The 20,073-nt window shown below is 41.6% G+C and overlaps 5 protein-coding genes across 7 annotated transcripts; 3 read left to right on the top strand and 2 right to left on the bottom strand.

The window, feature by feature from the left end:
* The first annotated feature begins 695 nt into the window (after nucleotides 1-695).
* LOC108603691 (G patch domain-containing protein 4) lies at nucleotides 696-1,601 on the top strand. The gene has a single exon (XM_017992714.2). The coding sequence runs from the start codon at nucleotides 790-792 to the stop codon at nucleotides 1,540-1,542; it is 753 nt and encodes a 250-aa protein (XP_017848203.1). The 5' UTR covers nucleotides 696-789; the 3' UTR covers nucleotides 1,543-1,601.
* Nucleotides 1,547-2,735, bottom strand: LOC108603690 (probable rRNA-processing protein EBP2 homolog). The gene is made up of 3 exons (XM_017992712.2): nucleotides 2,617-2,735; nucleotides 2,471-2,554; nucleotides 1,547-2,416 (listed from the first exon to the last, which is right to left on the bottom strand). Exons 1-3 carry the CDS (start codon nucleotides 2,680-2,682, stop codon nucleotides 1,643-1,645), a joined length of 924 nt encoding a protein of 307 aa, XP_017848201.1. The 5' UTR covers nucleotides 2,683-2,735; the 3' UTR covers nucleotides 1,547-1,642.
* A 100-nt stretch (nucleotides 2,736-2,835) lies between these two features.
* LOC108603689 (protein zwilch) lies at nucleotides 2,836-5,276 on the top strand. Of its 2 annotated transcripts, none has more exons than XM_017992711.1 (5): nucleotides 2,836-3,982; nucleotides 4,042-4,115; nucleotides 4,168-4,660; nucleotides 4,798-5,052; nucleotides 5,121-5,276. In XM_017992711.1, the coding sequence occupies exons 1-5, from the start codon at nucleotides 2,956-2,958 to the stop codon at nucleotides 5,186-5,188; spliced, it is 1,917 nt and encodes a 638-aa protein (XP_017848200.1). In that variant the 5' UTR covers nucleotides 2,836-2,955; the 3' UTR covers nucleotides 5,189-5,276. The 2 variants fall into 2 exon arrangements, with proteins under 2 accessions (XP_017848200.1, XP_033150144.1); XM_033294253.1 differs by having other exon boundaries at nucleotides 3,290-3,982; nucleotides 4,042-4,112.
* Nucleotides 5,277-5,589: 313 nt separating this feature from the next.
* On the top strand, nucleotides 5,590-11,479 carry LOC108603660 (chaoptin). 2 transcript variants are annotated; one of them, XM_017992647.2, is made up of 15 exons: nucleotides 5,590-5,775; nucleotides 5,997-6,233; nucleotides 6,285-6,998; nucleotides 7,065-7,240; nucleotides 7,420-7,554; nucleotides 7,644-7,872; nucleotides 8,169-8,778; nucleotides 8,833-8,963; nucleotides 9,018-9,274; nucleotides 9,333-9,474; nucleotides 9,529-9,887; nucleotides 9,950-10,373; nucleotides 10,442-10,683; nucleotides 10,746-10,932; nucleotides 10,994-11,479. In XM_017992647.2, exons 1-15 carry the CDS (start codon nucleotides 5,773-5,775, stop codon nucleotides 11,093-11,095), a joined length of 3,948 nt encoding a protein of 1,315 aa, XP_017848136.1. In that variant the 5' UTR covers nucleotides 5,590-5,772; the 3' UTR covers nucleotides 11,096-11,479. The 2 variants fall into 2 exon arrangements, with proteins under 2 accessions (XP_017848136.1, XP_017848137.1); XM_017992648.2 differs by having other exon boundaries at nucleotides 7,653-7,872.
* Nucleotides 11,480-11,691: 212 nt separating this feature from the next.
* LOC108603661 (probable 2-oxoglutarate dehydrogenase E1 component DHKTD1 homolog, mitochondrial) lies at nucleotides 11,692-17,555 on the bottom strand. The gene is made up of 11 exons (XM_017992649.1): nucleotides 17,324-17,555; nucleotides 15,527-15,656; nucleotides 15,244-15,421; nucleotides 14,956-15,175; nucleotides 14,286-14,447; nucleotides 14,111-14,184; nucleotides 13,274-14,041; nucleotides 12,777-13,194; nucleotides 12,214-12,726; nucleotides 12,059-12,144; nucleotides 11,692-11,991 (listed from the first exon to the last, which is right to left on the bottom strand). The coding sequence occupies exons 1-11, from the start codon at nucleotides 17,448-17,450 to the stop codon at nucleotides 11,887-11,889; spliced, it is 2,781 nt and encodes a 926-aa protein (XP_017848138.1). The 5' UTR covers nucleotides 17,451-17,555; the 3' UTR covers nucleotides 11,692-11,886.
* Nucleotides 17,556-20,073: the final 2,518 nt, after the last annotated feature.

Raw genomic sequence — 20,073 nt, forward strand, 5'->3', positions numbered from 1 at the left:
TATGTAATTTTGTTTTTAAAAAACATTCGAACCTGTAGAAATCGCCTATAGAAAGGTAGTGCATCAACATCGTGCATTAGGAAGGAGCACTCTTTGATTTAAGTTTAAAAAACGACATAATGCTTATAAATAATAAAAAATACATTGGAAAAATTCGACTAAAGTGGCAAGAGCAGTGCAGAAAACAGACAAGCAAAAGCTTATGTTGTAAACAATTTAAAGTAAATCTTATTCACATTAGCTTCAGATTCTCACTGCCCCCCAGAAAATGACACGGTCGCCATTTCTCACTGACCCTAAGTCAAGACAGTGTTCAAAGGTTGCATGAGGTTAACTCAGCTCTCTCTCTCCCCCCAATTGGCTTTGACAGCAACAACAGTCAAGGCGGCAAGGTAGCACATGCAACTTTTCTTACACAACCCAATATATATATGTGTTGGTTTTGGGGCTAGGTGGGGATTGCAATCGTGTCGTGTTTCTGGCCAATGAATTGAATCATGTGGCGAGTACTGATGACGTTTTTCATAGTTTACTCTAAACGTTTGAGAAAGAAAGATTGTGAAATAAAGGAAAATGAATGCGTTAAGTAAACATTTTGTTATTACTTACTATAAAAGTTATACAACATTGGGTTTGAAATCAAAAAAGTTTTTAGAAATCCATTGAATAGATTTTTAAATTTGGCGCCATGTTAGCTACACATTGCATAGTCACCCTGTGTTGCATGTTTGCTTACTTTGAGTTATCGATAAATACAAATCATAAACAAATGGAATCACGTTTTGTTTAATGGATTTTGCGAAGAAAATATTAAGTAAATACGGCTGGAAGGAAGGCGATGGTTTGGGAAAAAATAACGACGGCATTGCTGCCCCACTGAAAGCGAGTCTGAAATTTGATAATGCAGGTCTGGGCGTTGATCGTGCCAAAGAATTTAATGATCATTGGTGGGAGCGCTGCTTTAACGAGGCCGCTGCAAATGTGAGCGTTCAGGTGGAGAAAGATGGTCAGGTGAGCACAGCACGCAAGGAAGGTGAGGAAGCTGTGGAAATCTCTACGAAAGGATACTCTGCACGCAAACTTAAGAAGGCAAAAGACCAGCATTCAGGTGCTAATGGAGGCGCTGTATACGAGCATTTTCTTCAATCAGCACTACTCACACAAGATGAAGGCGAAGTGACAAACACGGACCGCATAAAGTCGGAGGACATTGCTGTCTCAACAGTCAACGTGCTGACAGATGAGGAGTTGTTCAAGGCTTGTGGGGGTAGAACTGCGCACAAGGGAGCCCGACATGGACTGAAATTGAGCGGTAAATTGGCGCGTATTGAGCAGCAGGAACGTGAGATGCTGGCTAAGCTACAGCTCAAACAGACCGCACCGGATGAAGTGGTGGAACCCACAAGCAAAAAAAAAAAGAAGCGTAAGGACAAATTAGCAGAAAAAGTCGAGGTTGTGCCTTTAGAAACTAAGAAGCGAAAATTGGAAAGCTGCCCCGAGGAAGTTGTCAAGTCAAAAAAAAAGAAAAAGAACAATAAGTAGTTGGACTAATTATAGTGTACATATTTCTTGTATTTAGTTATAATAAATCTATACACGCTTCACTTTATAACTAGTTAGGTCACTTAATATTACGTTAGTTTTACTTCCGTGCTTTAGCCTTCATGCGCCTGGATTTTCCCATACGTTTGTTGACCGAAGCACCTGCCTTTACACCACGTTGGCGACGCGTCGACTTCTCCGACTCGAGTCCGTCCGCAGATGATTTCGTGTTGCGCTTGAGTCCCTTCTTTTTGCCACCAAAGCCAAACTTTTTGTTGCGTTGTTTGCGCTTATCGACCGATTGTTTTTGTTTAGACTCCAGCGCCTTGGCATCTTCAAGGAAGTCCAGGTTCTTAAGCTTGCCCTTACGGAACTTCTTAAGCTTATCGAGCATTTCTTTCTTCTCCGCCTCGCGCTGCACCTTTGTTTGCTTAGCCAGCATCTTGCCCATTTTACGTTGTTCGCGTATCTGCTTGATACGCTCAGACTTGGCCTGACCCTGCTGTTTTGCCATCAGATTGGCACGCACCTTTTGCATGTGCTCGTCTGTTTTCGCCATTTCAGCAAAATAATCATCTGGGCGGCGCGTTTTGATGCCTAGCTCGTGCAACTGTCTTATGCCCTCAATGACTGCACATTGTGCTTGGCGGTGAAACATCATTTCGCGCTTAAAGTCATTTAGCACGGGATCCTCGTCGGGGCTAATGTAAGGTATTTTTGCATTGCCTTTGAACTGATTTGCACGCTTCTGCTCGTGTTTCTCCAGTTGTACGGCTAGCTCAGGTGCTAGCGGAGCCAGATTGTTCACCATATCCAGGCGTTCCAGCCATGGCAGTTGCAGCCGTATTGCCTGTGTTTTCGCCAACAGTTTGGTCTGTAACATTTATTGTTTATTGTCTTGTTCGACAAACTGCTTATTTGTACTTACTATATCATTTATTTTATCACGCTCTCCATTGAATTCTACGTTTAAACCTGGCTTTAAGTCTCCACGCTCAAATGCCGCTTGCAACTAAAAAAATAAATTTGTTAGTTGCTGATTGGTTTATAGCAAAGTGTTTTGAAATATCTTACCTCGGCATCGGAATTGTCTCCCGAATCGTACTCCGAGCCACTTTCTTCCATTTCGAAGTCAGACATGCTTTAAATTTAAATAAAATTAAACTTAATAAAATCACAACAATACCAACACGTGTGTGGCAGTATCGATATATAAGAATCGATACCTAGTTCAACGTACTGTCATCTAAACTCTGGCGGCATATTTAATAAATATGGGAAACACACTGTCATTTACGCTGAGAATTAACAAAAATAAAGTTCAAAAATACTGCGGGCAGACGCTATCTTCTCAGCGAGATAATTTACTGAGTATAAACCTGCAAATTTAAAACGTTCTCACTGTCTGAAATAATGACTGTTAATACTTACGCTGAATTGCTGCGCAAATATGGCGAAATCTATACAATAACTTATAATACACCGCCAACATATTTAAGTCGGCTTGTTGGTGCTCGGGAAACAGGCAACAAAATTATACTTTTCTACAAAGAAGATCGCACAGGAGCCGTAACTACCACGCCTACCAAGCTGCGTCCAAGAGTTGATGCTCGAGCGAACAGTCTTGATTTGGACTTAACTGGCAGTCCGCTTAAAGATGATTGTCTTGTTGAAGCAATTGGAGATATATCCTTGGACTTGCAGCTGGTCGATCGGAATCCCTGGAAGCGCGACGAAGAGTATCATCGTGGCGAGAACCCTGATATATTGCGTGCCATAATATGCAGCGAACAGTTTCAACAAATGGAAGCACTGGGTTCGGTTTGGTTTCTATGTGACGGTAGTGATTTTAGTCAAACGCAACTCTTGCAATATGAGTTTAATCCGACGCACTTTTCTCGCGGAGTTCTCAGTTATGCCGGTGTTCTGCCCGCCTATATGTTGAAATCGCAATCACTTGTGCAACAGCATGCTATGACAGCTGGCATGGAGCTGAAAACGTATATAGAGAACTGCTACCAAGTGAATCCGCATATGATGCTGCGCTGTAGCTGGTCAACACCGTCGCCTTTGCCGGCACTTACAGAACTCAGAAGCTGCACTGTATTGCTTAATTCCACATTTAGAGTGGGCGACTGCAGTTCATTGACGGAGGACTTTATGAATCAATTGCGCATTTTGGTTTACATACGCGAAGACATTATAAGCTTCCACAATGATGAACAGTCGGGTGTCAATCGAGATCCTATCTACCGCTGTGGAAGTGGCATAGACATAAACGAGCTGCGAGAGTCGATTACCAAGACAATGACTGAAGTCTCTGGGTTTAATGAAGGCTATGTGGATGCACATGCCAATTGTGACATTGAGGAGGTGGTGCAGCGTGCTTCACTACGGAGACTCACTGATCTCACCGACAAGCTCTGGGAGCTGCTAAAAGGTGTGGAACAATTTAAGTTTTTCCTTTAACATATTTTTATAGAATTGTTTTGCTTATAGGTTGTGCATCATATAAGGATCTAAAATATGCTTTTCTAATGGTCTTTCAAAGCGCACTCCGTTGCAATGTTGTGGTACATTTCTCCTCTTCATTATTAAAATTCATTCTAATGTACATTTTTGTAGAACACGCCTACCAACAAAAATCGACTGGCGGAAATAATTACCAATTTAGCCAATAGTCGCTTGGCCATGCCTTGTCTCAGCGGAGCGGAGCCTTTGGAATTATTGCTGGAAATCGGCTTGGAGAAAATATACAAAGACTATGAGTTTATATTTACTGAAAGCAAGCTGTGCAGTCTTAAAGAACTACATGTGAGTGTCAATGTGTCAAATGGTGACTCAAATGATGATCCGCCTGCCAGTGATCTTTCCAAGTTACGTAAATCCCTACACAATGCGGCACGCGGCGACGCCATTACCAGCTCAGGCATGCGTAAAACTTTATTGCATCCTGGTCATAAGCAAACTAGTGCTAAATATCCCAATGGTGATGATGTGTTTAAAAACAGCAGCTTTGATGAGCAGGAGAGCGTGCAGCGCATATCCAAATTATTTCAAATACATTGCATGCTGGAGCATCTTTTAATGATGCATATAAATTTAAACATACCAAATGGTAAGCTTATTAATTATTAGGCAGGCATCGTAATTATTGAATACGTTGTCTGTTTTTAGTTTTTTTTCAAAGCCATTGCATAAGAGAGTTTGCCATAATTATACATCCTAACATGTAGTAAATCATATTATTTTTAGTCTATGCCGATGTCTGTGCTCAACTGCTAAATAGGCAGCCACATCAGTTGGAAGGCCTTGATGATAAGCTCAGCGACACTGTGGACATTCGATTGTCAGCACATTATGTGGTCGACTATTTAAATGATAAAGAGCCGCATTCTCGTCAAATTACTATGAAATCTCAAAATAAATTGCGTGACATCAAGACAACATTTTATTATAATGTGGAGAATGTATGTCCACCAGCTTTGGCGCAATGCTTTCAAAGTGATGGTAAGTTCTTCTTAAATTATAGATTGCTTTGAATGAAATGAAATGATTTTACAAACATTTCTCTCTAGATAAGGAACTGGTAAAGGAACGCACTTATCATGCCTGGATTTATCGCAAGATACGCACGCTAAAATAAAGCTAATGCTTAATTACTTGAATATATTAAACAAATGTTATTTGTGCATAAAATATGTTTACATTGGAATTAATTAGATTTTAACACATTGCTGGAATGCTTACAAGTTTTTTAATCTGTGCATTGTTGCACTCAAGGCTTAAAATCTTTGAATTGTCAAGTAAACAACTGGTGTTTTGAGCATTGCCGTGTTTTGCTTACTATCATTCTAAACAAAAGGCCAAGCGTAGAAATGAGCAGCCAACCAAGCGTATAGTAATGCCACAAATCGGCCCGAAACGTGTGCCCAATGGCCAAGCAAGGGTGGCGCCATAGTGTATATCCCGAAATGTTACAATCCAATTAGTGCTGACCACTTTTTGCAGTCTATGCGAGCTAGCCGATTGATTTTCAAGTCTCAGACGTGCGTGGAACGCGCTGCGGTTCGGACGTGTTTTTCGGTATCTTGGCCAACTTAATAGTTATTCGCATTAGCACGGTTTAGGCGCATACGTCCTCTGCCAGGCGTTGTACGACGCGGCTTACAAAAAATTAAATACATTTACTTTTCTATCAATACTAATTGTTGTAATCTAATTAACAAAATGGTGTGTAGACGACATGATTATACAAAAAAAATACTTAAGCGCATAAAAGGGACATTTGATATACTGTCTTATAGCCTTAAAAGTGCAGTATTTTAGTCATACTTAGGCATATCCTAGAAAGAGTTGAAGTGAAACCTTACATGCTGCACAGTTTTGGATTACCATGCACACATATTGGATTATATTTCCAGTTTTTAGTTTAAACTAACGGTTCTTTGCAGGGTCTGGAAATGTTCTTCAAATTTGGATATGCCTATTTGGCCATAACACTTATTATTATGATATGGATGTCCTTGGCGCGAGCATCGCTCTTTAGTCGTGAAATGGAAGAGACACGCTATCCGCCTTGCACATACAATGTCATGTGTACTTGCTCCAAGGCTTCAACAGATTTGGGTATTGTGCACTGCAAAAATGTGCCCTTCCCCGCACTGCCGCGCATGGTTAACCAATCCAAGGTAAGCTAAGGCTAAGACTTAAGCTTGTTGTTATATTTGCTATTTTTGCAGGTTTTCATGCTGCATATGGAGAACACGGGACTGCGTGAGATTGAGCCTTATTTTCTGCAATCCACGGGCATGTATCGCTTGAAAATATCTGGTAATCATCTAACTGAAATTCCAGAGGATGCTTTCACTGGTTTAGAGCGATCCTTGTGGGAGCTTATACTGCCTCAAAATGATCTCGTAGAGATACCCTCCAAATCGTTGCGTCACTTGCAAAAACTGCGAATTTTGGATATATCTAATAATCATATAACTACCATACACCACGACTCATTTCGCGGCTTGGAGGAGTCACTGCAAACTCTCGATCTGGGAGATAATTGCATTTCTATGTTGCAAGCGCATAGTTTCTCCGGCTTGCTTAATCTGGAGACACTTGATCTAAGCGGCAACAGTTTGTTTGAAATTGATCCAAATGTTTTTGTGGATGGCATGCCGAGACTAACGCGTTTGCTGCTTACCGACAATATACTCTCTGAGATACCCTACGATGCGCTGGGTCCGCTGAAAAGTCTGCGTACTTTGGATATATCTCACAATGTAATTTGGTCACTTAGCGGCAACGAAACGTACGACATTAAGGCAAATGCCAAGCTCAATCTGGACAATTTGCATATTGAGTACAACCATATTGAGGTGCTGCCACCAAACTCCTTCAAGTATTTTGATACAGTTAACCGCACCTTCTTTGACGGCAATCCCATACATACGCTGAAGGTGGGCATAAACTAAGGTCCTAAGCTTTAAAGAGTCTAAATTGATTTAACATAAACTGCTTCATAGGATGATGCATTTAAGCCCGCACGCATACGCGAGATCTATATGCGTTACTGTGGTCTTACCAACATCTCGCCTGTGGCTTTTGACAGTCTGGTGAACAGTCTGCAGATTTTGGATCTGTCTGGCAACAATTTGACCAAATTGCACCACAAGCTCTTTAACAATTTCGATGTCTTAAGGTGAGTATGCCTACCGTCTGCCTAACTAATCCGATTGTCCACCCTTGTGTGGGGCTTCTGCCATGTGCTCTAAATTGTTGACCCGCTTCTTCCGAATGCTACGAAAGACGTAATAATAAGCAACCTTAATAGCCACACACGCTTTGTTACATTTGCTTTTGGTCATTCTCTCATTATAGGGTCATTAGCATGCGTGACAACAAGATCAAAATAGCAAAGCCCACCGAAACATTCAACGCCATGCATTATACATTACTCAAACTGGATCTCAGCGGTGATCGCAACGATGCTACTAATCTGCAAACTCTGCGAAAGTAAGTTAATCCTTTGCACAATGAACATATCCTGCGTTCCGCACACACCCTTACCCCAAGACAAACGTTTTGTATTTATTTTCAAAAAGTATGACCAGAATGCGAAACATGCGCTCACTGTCTATATCGCGCATGGGTGCATCATCGATTGGGCCGGAGGACTTTAAGGACTTCGGTGTGGAGCTGGAGGATTTGCAAATAACCAGAGCTAGTCTCTCAGGCATACAAGCGCATGCCTTTAAGCACGTGCGCGGCCTAAAGCGCTTAGATTTTAGTGAGAATGGTATTTCCAGCATTGAGAATGATGCGTTCCATGAGGTGGGTTCTGATGAAATTAATATTTAATATAAAAATTTGTTTTTAAAAGGAAACTGATTTAAAAATGGCAGTTTCTTAAATATATAATTAAATGGATAGTTAAAATGAAGATCGCATTTTTAAAATTCATTTGAATATTGTAAAAAGTTTCATACTTTATAAATCAGATTCTATCTTGTTTAATTATGTTGCTTAAAGCTGTCAATAGTTGACCAGCTTTAAAAGTACAATATTTCCAAAAAAAAATATGAATTTCACAGGGTTAAATTAAATACTAATGTTTTTATTGCTTGCAGATAGGACACTCTTTAATTTCACTTAAAATGTCACATGGTTATTCGGGCAGCGCTCTGCCCGCTGAAGCTTTGCGTCACTTGACCTCGCTGCAGGAATTGGACTTTAGCAATAATCAGATTACCAGCATGAGTGATACTAGCTTTCATTTCTTAAAGAATCTTCGACTACTCGAGCTGCACGACAATCGCATTGAGCAAGTGCTCAAGGGCACTTTTCAAGGCGATATACACTCAAAGTTAGAGGAGATTTCGTTGCGTTTTAACCATCTAACATCCATATCGCAGCATACATTCTTTGATTTGGAGGCCTTACGCAAACTGCAGCTTGATGACAATAAAATAGACAAAGTGGAACGACGTGCATTCATGAACTTGGATGAGCTGGAGTACTTGAGTCTGCGTGGCAATAAACTAAACAACTTGGCAGATGAATCCTTTCAAAATCTTCCCAAATTGGAAATATTGGATATGGCATTCAATCAGCTGCCTAACTTTAATTTTGATTACTTCGATCAAGTGGGCACGCTGTCCAATTTAAATGTTAATGTTAGTCACAATCAAATACGGCAGCTAATGTACAACTCCAGCTGGAGTGGTCGCAATGAGCATGGTAATTATAAATTGAAGTATTTATGTTTTATAATTTAATCTGTTATGTACTTAGGTGGCATGTATCATTCAAACATTAAGATTTTGGATCTTTCGCACAATAATGTATCGACAATACATCCGGGCTATTTTCGTCCTGCTGAAATATCGCTTACACATTTATATCTGGGCTACAACTCGCTGAGGGTACGTATAGGTTTATATCATGCACTCTTATACTATGTATTACACGTTCTACAGAATACAACTCGCGATGTTTTTGGCAATATGCCGCATCTGCAATGGTTGGATCTGAGCTACAACTGGTTACATGAACTGGACTTTGATGCGTTTAAAAATACCAAACAGTTGCAGCTGGTATTTTTCGATCACAACTATTTGACAGACATTCCGCAGGATATTTTTAAACCTGTCCAAGGACTGCGCATCGTAGACTTTTCGCACAACAAACTGCGTGGCTTGCCCGACAATCTGTTCTACAATGGCGGCATGGAAAAGTACATAATCCCTACATAAAGTTTTCTCTTTTAATTAAATGTTGAATTTAATTTATAGATTGGATGTCTCCCATAATATGCTTTTGAAGATACCTTCCTCTTCGCTCTCCAGCTTGGCTGCCTTGACGCTTTGCGAGCTGCATTTGTCGAATAACTTTATTTCTACCATACACAGCATGGACTTGTCTAACAAATTTAGAGTAAGTTTTGTTTTTTGAAAATCTTTTAGCTTTTATTAATTATTGTTTCCTTAGTCGCTGCGCTATTTGGACATTTCCTATAATTATTTGCTGCGCATAGATGATGCTGTTTTTGCTACCATGCCCAAGTTGGCAGTCCTGGATCTATCGCATAATCGCGATCTTAAAATTATGGATAAATCATTTATGGGCTTGGAAAATTCACTGATCAAGCTGGGCCTAGAGAACGTTTCTCTCAGCACTGTGCCCGAGATTCGTTTGAAATATTTACGCGAATTCCGATTGGGCTACAACGAACTGCCTTCCATACCACAAGAGCTAGCCCATAACATGAGCAATTTGCGCATGTTGGATTTGTCCAACAATGACCTGACCAACGTGCCACTAATGACGCAATCCTTGCCACATTTGCGGTGAGCTAGCAGTTAGGTTGTGTAGATTCGCTGCTTAAGTTTGCTTTTTGTTTTTTTTTTAGACGTCTCATGCTATCTGGTAACCCCATCACATCACTCAACAACAACAGCTTCGATGGTGTCAATGAGGACCTTGAAATGTTAGATATATCCAACTTTCGTTTACATTATTTCGAATATGGCTGCCTGGACTCACTGCCACACCTGCGTTCTCTCAAACTGACTGCCTACTCACATCTGGAACACTTTAATATACCGCATCTGCTGCGTCATCATCATAACATACGCGAACTGTGGATTGAGGCGCCGCAGCCATTTACACGCATCGTTAAGAAGGGCTCTGGACCCACGCAAGAGATGCAGACCGTACAGCTGGGCATGCCCACTGATCTGCAGCGTGAAATGGATGGACACTTACCCTCAAAGCTAACAAATATAACATTTAGTGGACCGCAGTTTACAAATCTACATGAACGCATTCTGCGAGTGAGTTCAAATTAAATATGTTTAGTTTTATGTGTATTTTAACCGGCTTCTTCATCTTCCTTATTTAGGGCATGCGTTCACCCTATCTGTATATGCAACTGTTTAATACCTCGCTACAAGCATTGCCAACAAACTTCTTCAAGTACATGGGACGTGTGCGTAACATATCTTTGGACATACGCTATCATAATCGCAATTTGAAAAAGATACCCAATCCCAATACTGGCGCTGTGCCGTATTTGCCAAATAGCGTATTTTTGACTGACTTAAAAATGTCACACACGGATCTGAATTGCGACTGTGACTTGGGGTGAGTGGGTGGTACTCATATGTACTTGGAACCTTTATATTATTATTGCATATGCTCTACAGATGGGTAGAGTTTTGGCAACGCAAGCGGCGTCAGTATATTTGCTCCTCGCAGACCTGGACAGACACAGTGTTCCGCACGTTTATGAATTCACCCTGCCAGGTGTATGGACGCCATAATTGCGATGATCATGACGATGATCTGCGCGAAACGCGCTGTGATAACAAAGGCGGTCAGCAGCTATTAGAGGTGTTTATTTTGTATTATACCATTATGGCAGACTCGACTCAAAATAATTTTTTTCTTGCAGGCACTGAAATTCGATCTGGAATGCGGTTGGGATAATGCAAACTGTAGAGATACTGCCTTTGCTGTAGTAATCTTATGCCTAGCATTTGTGTTCTGGATGTGACTTCTGCACTTTGCATATAAGACGTCCACCGACTTTTACGATATTCTAGAGAAAGTCTACGGCAGGCAGGTGATATAAGCTTGCCTGCTCGTTTAGAGCTTAAGCGTGATGAGACTTGTTTTGACCTGTTTCTCTTACCTTTTACCTACAAAACTTTAGAGTCCTTGGAAACGCCTTATATGTAGTCAATCCATGCTATACCTCAGCTCATTCAAATTGAACACACCACGGCCACAATCATTTTAATGTACACTCTTTACGTATATAACATTTTGTATTTTATTTAGCTTTATTTTATGTAGCCCAGCTATGTTAGTCCATATACTTAATCCTCCGATATTATAATTATATACAAGCTAAGTTAAGTCACTGCTGCTGCTAAAAGAAGTTTTTCAATTGAAAGTCTGTAAAATGTTTCTAAACACAATAAATATTTACGGTAGGTTAAGTGCGCTTCGTTTTTGTTGTCAGTTGACCAACAGCAATAATCTTTGCATAAAACCTTGGACTTTAATGTGTGTGTGTGTGCCCAAAGGCCACAACATCAACAGCAACAACTACTACAGCAAACAATTAAAAACTTTGGCTTACAGTTTTGCCGCCAGTTTTTTTTTATATGATAAATTATTATGTAATGGCAGATTCCACTTTTTTTTCTTGTTGTTTTGGACGCCTATAATGTGGTTCTTGTGTGTGCCAGTTTTATTTACAACTTTTTTCTTTTTGGCAGTTTTATTGGGCTAAAGTACTATGTAATGCATGCGGCAAGTCGAAGCTGTAGCCAAGCCGCACTAAAGCTCAAATGGAGCAGCAAGAATCTCATCAACTTCACGTTTATGCACTTTGCCAATGCCAGTAGCGGGCGTGGGCGCCTCACAGCGACCGCAATAATAGAGCTGTGAATGTATTTAAAAACCAGATATATACATAGTTGCTTTGAGTCTAAAGTTGCATACAGCTTACTTTTTTGCCAATTAAATTTTCAAACCGTGGTCGCACGAAACTCCAAGCGCCCATGTTACGATGTTCCTCTTGACTCCAGACGTAATCTGCATCGCGTAAAAGAGTAGTTTATGCAGTGAATGCTCGCTAATTGAGCTCCGCTTCGCTTTACTTACTCTGAACATTGCCATATTGAGCTATCTGAGCCTGCAACTCGCCCACGGGGAAGGGGCAAAGCGATTCCAGGCGCACAATAGCTGTGTCCATCGCCTGACGCTTCTCGCGCTCATCTAAAAGATTGTAATAGTGCTTGCCACTACAAATGATAACCTTGCGCACCTGTTCCGGCTGCACCGTGGTATCGCCCAGCACATTGTGGAACATGCTGCCTGGCTGGAAGTCCTCATGCGTGGAAGTAGCTTGTGATAAACGTAGCAGAGTTTTGGGAGCCACTATGACCAGTGGCTTGCGGAAGTTTCTAGCCAGCTGACGACGCAGCACATGATAGTACTGCGCTGGTGTTGTGGGATTAACCACATGCACATTGACGCCATCGCCATCGGGTGTGGTCTCCTTAGAGTCGCAGAGCTGCAAGAAGCGCTCAATGCGACAGGAGCTGTGTTCCGAAGCGGCACCATCGTAACCATGCGGCAGCAGCATAACCAGCGCATTGGACTCCATCCATTTGGCTGCAAAGAGTTCATTTAATTTGTAACTCTCACTTGACTTCAATACTCACTCTCGCCAGAAACTATAAATGCATCGATTATGATTTGAGCGCCATTGGCAAAGTCACCGAATTGCGCCTCCCAGATGATGAGATTTTGTGGATTATCTATGGCCATGCCGTACTCGAAGCCCAGCACCGCCTCCTCGGACAATATGCTGTGCGCCAGTTCCAATTTGCCACCTAGACCGCCCTCCAGATTGTTGAGCGGCACATACATCTCATTGGTCTCTTGATCCACCAGCATGGCATGACGATGCGAGAAGGTGCCACGACCCACATCTTCACCGCTTATGCGCACATTATGTCCCTGATACATCAGGCTGCCAACAGCCAAAGCCTCGGCAGTAGCCCAGTCAATTTTGGTGCCAGTTTGCAGTTTCTTAAGGCGCGCTTGCACGTGAGTTTTGAATAGATGCGGATGTATGTTCTAAGGAAATTGTTTGGAGTTTTAAAGGCTTCAATTAAAGACTGCTTTTTCTTGAGTGTGCTCATATATTTTGACTTACAAAACTTTCGGGATACGTAACACTCTGTTGGCCAATCCAGTGCAGCAGACTGTAATCCAAGCCAGTATCCCAATAGGTCAACTCGTTAGCTGGCGCTAGCTTAAAGCCAGCCCATTGTTGCTCAAAGTAGGAAGGCGCTGGCGTATAGGTAGCCGCCAACGCCAGTTCCTCAGTCAGATGGTTCATATAATTTTCACGCACTTGCTGCGCCTGCTGCTCGCTAAAGACTCCCTGTTTCGCCAGTTGTGTAGCATATAGATCTGGCACGGATTGGCGCGAATGCACTAGTTTATATACCAGCGGATTGGTAAACGTGGGGTCATCCAGCTCGTTGTGCCCCCAGCGGCGATAGCAGTTGAGATCGATAAAAATATCCTTGCGAAATTCGCGTTGATAGCGAAAAGCCAAGCTGGTGACTTGCGCCAGTGCTTCAGGATCATCGCCATTCACATGGAACACAGGCGCCTGAATGCTTTTGGCCAGGTCAGATGCATAATCCGTGGAACGTCCACGCTCGCCAGGTGTGGTAAAGCCCACTTGATTGTTGACTATTAAATGCAAACTGCCGCCGACATCAAAGTGTGGCACATAGGCCATGTTGAGGCATTCCTGATTGATGCCCTGTCCGGCAAAAGCGGCATCTCCGTGCAGTATAACATTGAGCACATGCTGGCCAAAGGGCTGTGGACAGTCAGCGCTGTTAAAGGCGCCATCGCCACGGCTCTGCTGCTTGGAACGCGCCTTGCCCATGGCCACGGGATTAGCTGCCTGGATTAGTGGTCGGAATGAGTATATATAAGCTTTGTGGTTTACAGTGTGGTTTAAGTTTGATCTTACCTCTAAATGTGAAGGGTTGCGCACCATGCTAAAGTTGATGGTCTTGTCCAGCACTTGCAGTTGCTCGGAAACATCTGTACAGTATATGGAAGTGGTTTATTTTTTGATTAAATTACGCATACGCCGTGTGTGTCGCCCACATTAAAGAAATTGAATAAGAGAAAGTTTCACTTACGGAAGTGACTTATGACGTCCGACATGGCTTCAATGTCTTCGGCAAACTCTGATGCTCCGCTTAGCTTGCGAAAAACTTTCGCTGGCCGCATATTGAATAGAACCGCCTGCAACGGTGTGCGTCCTCGATGTGGCATGGCAAGCACCACATGCTCAACATGCGCTGTTGTCATTGTTATAGACATTGTTGTTGTTGTTGATGTAAGATTGTTGTTGTTATTGGTGCATGTCAAAGGAGCAAGTTTTCGGGGTAGAAAATAAGATTAGGGTTAAAACAAGCGTATGCCAAACTATGTCCATATGTGTATTGCCTTAAGACTGCGTGAAGTTCGGCATAGGTAGCTCTTTATACAGATTTGATATGCTCTTGCAACATTTTCGCTGTGTTGGCAGTAAACAATTTTGAAAGGCTTAGATATTAATATAAACTAAGCATTTATTGCTGAAAGTGTAATAGCATTTAACTTAATGCAACTTTGAAGAAACTTCATTCATTTTGATCAAATTGCCTTCCGGCCAAATTAAAAGAATTACGAATAAAAGCTTTGCCGCTGCATTTGCTGCCATCAGAGCTACATAGTGCACAATTAGTTGAGTGTGAAAATGTAATTGCTGCACTTTTAATGTGCTTTAGTTAATCTTAAATATATCCATATATAACTTGCACTCACCGTGAACGCTGTCGCGCAGCAGCTGCCAGAAGAAGGCCAACATGGATTCGGCACCCTCGCCAGAATAGCGTTTGACGGTGGGAAATTTGAGCGCCATAAAATTATCCCATGCCTGCGACTTAATTAGCAGTTCGGCGATTTCGCAGCGCTCCGCTGGCTGCAGCTCGCGCGCTTTAAGCGACTCGAAATTGTTGGCCAACCACTCACGCTCCTCCAAATTCTGCAAGGAGGCGTTTGGCGTTAGCTGTTGGCTGTTGGCCTTTTGTGAACTAATGGCGCTGTGCTTACCTCAATGTAGGCGAACTCGGCGCTGACCGCTTTGCCACAGTAAATGTCGCGTAGCAGTTGCTCTAGCTGGGTAACATTTTCGGCGGCGTCGCTATCTGGAGCACTTAAGAGGCCAGCGGTGCGCACCGCTTGCTGCGTCTGCAGTCCATAAAATGCGGGGCTTAATTCCTGCAGCTCGCTGTGCACAGTTGACAAAAGCAGACACACAAAAATATATAAATTATATGTGTGCTTATTTGCGTGTGTGTGTGTGTGTGTGTTTAAGTGTCTTTTACTTATTTACCTTTGGTTGTTGGGCACTTTGATGCTGATGGGATTTACGCTGGCCAATTTGTGTCCGTGCTGGCGAAAGGCCTCAACCCAGCGATAGACATTGCTTTGTGCATTCCTCGCCTGTCTCACCTCCTCGGGCACTGCGAAACACATGCGTAAACAATATAAATTTTCCGTTTTGCCAGTTATAAATTATTGAAAAGCAGCAGAAGGCCCAAGCAAAGTAACAGTTAAGATTGTTCAGGCTTTTGAATTTATTGGCATTTAACTTTTATGGCATATACATTTGTATTTAAAAGTCCTATTTTCCCAAACAGAGTCTATCTATTTTGCCAACAAGTTTGCAGAGCAATCAGCCACAAAGTTTTAAATAACTGCTACTGCGAATCTTATCTATAAAGCAAATTTTACAGCGCATTAAACTTGCGGTGCCTTGCTGGTAAATATATTGATTTTATTATTTTTTTTTTGTATTTTTGAACACGCATGAGAGTTATGGTTTGGTTTATTTTTATTGCCGCAATGTTTTATTTGCTGTGCCAGGCCGTTGATAGCATGTTGCTTCTGAGGTGTTTATGTGCCAAAGTGTTATCCTGCTTAAGTATATGAACAGTCGCTGACGTAGAGCTTAGCAACATTGACAATCAACTTTGGAACGGAACTTAATTTGTTGAAAAATTCAAACAACTGCTTGACTGGTAATAAATCAAATTGCTGCCCAACTAAATGGACATGCATATATGTATGTACGCAGCGAGGACATGTACACAATGAATGATAAATTATATTTGTGCAAAAATATTGCAGCTTTTGTGTGCGTGTAAATATTATTCAACTGACAACGTTGAACTCAAGGGATAATAAAGAGTTGATGCTCACACACACTCCCACATACACAAGCAAGCTTGATTTGAATCTGTGGACATAGCAGTTGGTTCCGCCTGCTTGATTGGCTGTCAACTGAATTAAACGGCAGTCAAGAAAAAATTGAGTCTTGTCCAGCCGTAGAGGCAACACAGGTGCAAACAAATGTGCAGGCCGGACAGCAATTGCAGCTTAAGCTTTCTCTCGCTCCCGCTCTCTACTTCACTTGCATATTAATTAGAGCTGTAGTGCTATGCGTTGATAAGGCCTCCCATTGGGATTGTGTGTGGTCAGCTCAGCCAAGATTTTAATTCGATTTTGTGGTGTCTTTTGTTCGCATTGCTTTTGATGTTTTGCTTTCTGTATCACATGCACACTTTTAATTAGTGCGTTGCGTTCTGTGTGTGTATCTTGTATAATTGGAAATTACTGCTTGCAGATCAAAATCTACTTCTCCTTTTTATATAATTATTCATTGTGTGGCTGGCTTTTTGCTGTCATACATAGTTGCGGCTGCACTCAGGCACGCATAAATAAACTGGCCCAAAACAAAGAGAGCGCAACAGGTTAAAGAGAGCGCCTCGCTCGCAGTCACTCTCACTCTCGTTCGCCGCAAAAATGTCTGTAGTTCTTGTTGTTGTGTGTATGCGAACATTTTCCATTATTTGTTTGCTTGCTTGCTTGCTTGCTGATGTTGTTATTGCACAAATGTGCTTTGTTTTTCAACTTATCGCAAATCGTTTGCTAAAAATGTGATGTTTTTAATCTTATTATCAGTGCCGACAGCAAATTTTATAATGTTAGATTAAAATTTTGAAGTAATCTTGCAAGCAGGCACTGATTACCTTCACACGCAGCTATGTACATATAAATATATTAACATACGCATACATATGTATATACATATGTATATAATTAAAACACTTTTAGTTTCCAGGCCTACCTTCGAAAACACGCTTCGCAGCCGGTCGATAGCCCCAGACGCCCAGCTTGCTGTGATAAGCGCGTTTTGGGCGTGCCAACAGCTGATTGGGGACTTTAGTTTTTGAGTTTGCTATGTGACGCAGCATTTTAGCTGATTAGTTTCAATACTTATATTTATGTTTTTGTGTATTCTGTTCTTTTTAGTTATTGCCAGTACGTCTTTTTTGCTTGGCAACGCAGCCGCTCGCGTTCGCGTCTGTTTTCCAACTGAAAACTCAATTTTCTTTAGCTCACTTGCATGAGACCTCCTTGGGTTTTGTGACTACTGATAAGCAAACTGATCAGCTGTCTAAGCAATAACGAACGATAGTGTAGCGCACTCTCTTTATGTGCGCTCTTCTTAATTCTATCTCTTAGACACACAGCCTATATCAATGTTTATTAATTTCAATTACAAGCAATTTGTGTTTTGTGCTCTTTGTCTCGAATTCTAAATACTCTAACATTTAACTTTTACTTTTATTTAAGAAAAAAATAGAAAATGTTTAATTGTTTAATGTCTCACAATATATATTTATGTAATGTACAGTTACATTCGTGCTCTTCAACAAAAGAGATAGAAATACAAAATATTCCACTTTTGTTTTTCTTTTGTTGTTCGATATTATAATGGTGCTCTACATATATTTAGTGCAAGGGATCGGTTTCATCGAGTTTTCATTTATTTTTTTTTGTGTGGCCATAAAAGTTTATTCTGAAAGAGAATCAACGATGCTTTGTATCAAGTATTTACATAGCAAATTATTTAAATTGGTTTTTGTTATTTGAATAAAGATCGTACATTTATCGAACTTGTTCTGGTCTCTTTGTATTTTTTTACTTGATTATTCAGTTTAATGGAAAGATTTCGTTGAAAACATCCATATAATTATATTATATTTCCTTTCAAGGTCACCAGTTTTCAACGAATCAAACACAACAAAAACATTTTTAGTGCACTGTTAAATTGATTGAAATATTCGTTGTCTACTTATAGGCAGCAATAAAAATGGCTTTAATGTTATTGTTAAGGCTATGTTATCAGTTGCTCTTTTTAACATTTGCAACCTTGTCTTTTAACATTTGTACCCTGTCTTAACATTTTTACCGGGTCTTTTAACATGAAGATCTTGCGCTGCCAACTTAAGCAGTTTTTCATTTCCGAACGTTTCGAACTGCCAACTGCAAGTTTTCATTTCCGTTCGTTTCCAAATACAAACAAAAACTTTATTTTAGCTTGCACGTGTCCTATTGTACCAAAAAAGTGCACAATACAAAGTTGAACAACAACACTGTCTGGATGAAAACAATTGTTAAGTTATTTTAACTGTAAGCCTGTTTATAGTGGATATTCAAGTTGTTTTTTTAGATTCTGAGTAATCTTTATTATTATTTTATTTATTCACTGGGAATCGTTCAGTCTCGTATGAACATAACCTAGTGGGGACTAAAACTATATAACAATTACAACAAAGGGTAACTAGGAGATCTTGCGAGTAGGGAGATCGCTGGGGTGAAATCTCTTCAGCCGTCGGAGGGGAATGGGGTCAACGAGATCGCTCGCCAACGGATTTGGGTGTGCCGCTAGCCTATCCGCATATCGGCTGCTGTGGAAGTTAATTTGGTCACCAACCAAAGTGAGCCTCAGGTCTCGCTCGATGACGTAATTGGAGACGTACCACGGCATCCCGGATGCATGCCGCGCAGCTCTTGATTGGACGACTCTCAGTCTGTCCAGTTGGCTTTTGGAGGCGGTCCCCCATACTTGGATGGCGTACGTCCAGGTTGGTGTAAGGACAGCTTTAATCAAAAGCACCTTGTTTTTTATGTTCAGCTTGCTGGAATGCAGAAGCCAGTTGAGCTTTTTTAATTTTTCGAGCGATTTCTGCTTGACGGCCGTAATGTGGGCTCTCCAGATCAGCGCCCGGTCCAGGTGTACGCCGAGATAGCAGTGTGATGTGACGCTGTTAATCACTTCTCCGTTAAAGGTGAGGCCTGAGCAAGTTCCTCGTCGCAAAGAGAACGTGACGCATGCCGACTTGGAGCTGTTAATAGCCACATTCCATTTAGCAGCCCATCGCTCCATTGTATGCAGCCATTCCTGGACTGCATTGGAGGCGGTTTGCAATGACGCATGGGATGCAATCATAGCTGTGTCGTCAGCGTAGGTGGCTAGGAGCAGGTTCACCGGGAGGCCTTCTTCGTTGTTACTAACGGGGGCTGGGATGTCAGCAGTGTACAGCGTATACAGTAAGGGTCCAAGTACACTTCCCTGTGGTACGCCTGCACATATCCGTTCCAAGCTGGATCTTGAGTCCCGCACTGCAACCTCAAAGGTCCGGTCGGAAATGAACGATCTTAAAATGCAGTAGTATGGTTCAGGAAGCAGATTTTTGATCTTGTACAGGAGACCTTCGTGCCACACCTTGTCGAAGGCTTGTTTGACATCTAAAAAGACGCCAACGGAGTATAGCTTGTGTTCAAAGCCATGTGTAACATGATTGACCAAGCGATGGACTTGTTCAGGGCAACCGTGTGACTTCCTGAAGCCAAATTGGTGTTGTGGTATAATATCTGTTATCTGCGGCAGCTCCATTAGGCGACTTAGCAGAATCCGTTCAAAAATCTTGGAGAAAGTCGCTAGCAAACTAATTGGGCGGTACGAATCTATTTGCGTTGGTGGTTTGCCGGGTTTGGGGATCATCACAATCCGCGCACGCTTCCACTGCT

Source organism: Drosophila busckii, chromosome 3R (assembly GCF_011750605.1).
Source record: "Drosophila busckii strain San Diego stock center, stock number 13000-0081.31 chromosome 3R, ASM1175060v1, whole genome shotgun sequence".
Taxonomy (NCBI): domain Eukaryota; kingdom Metazoa; phylum Arthropoda; class Insecta; order Diptera; family Drosophilidae; genus Drosophila; species Drosophila busckii.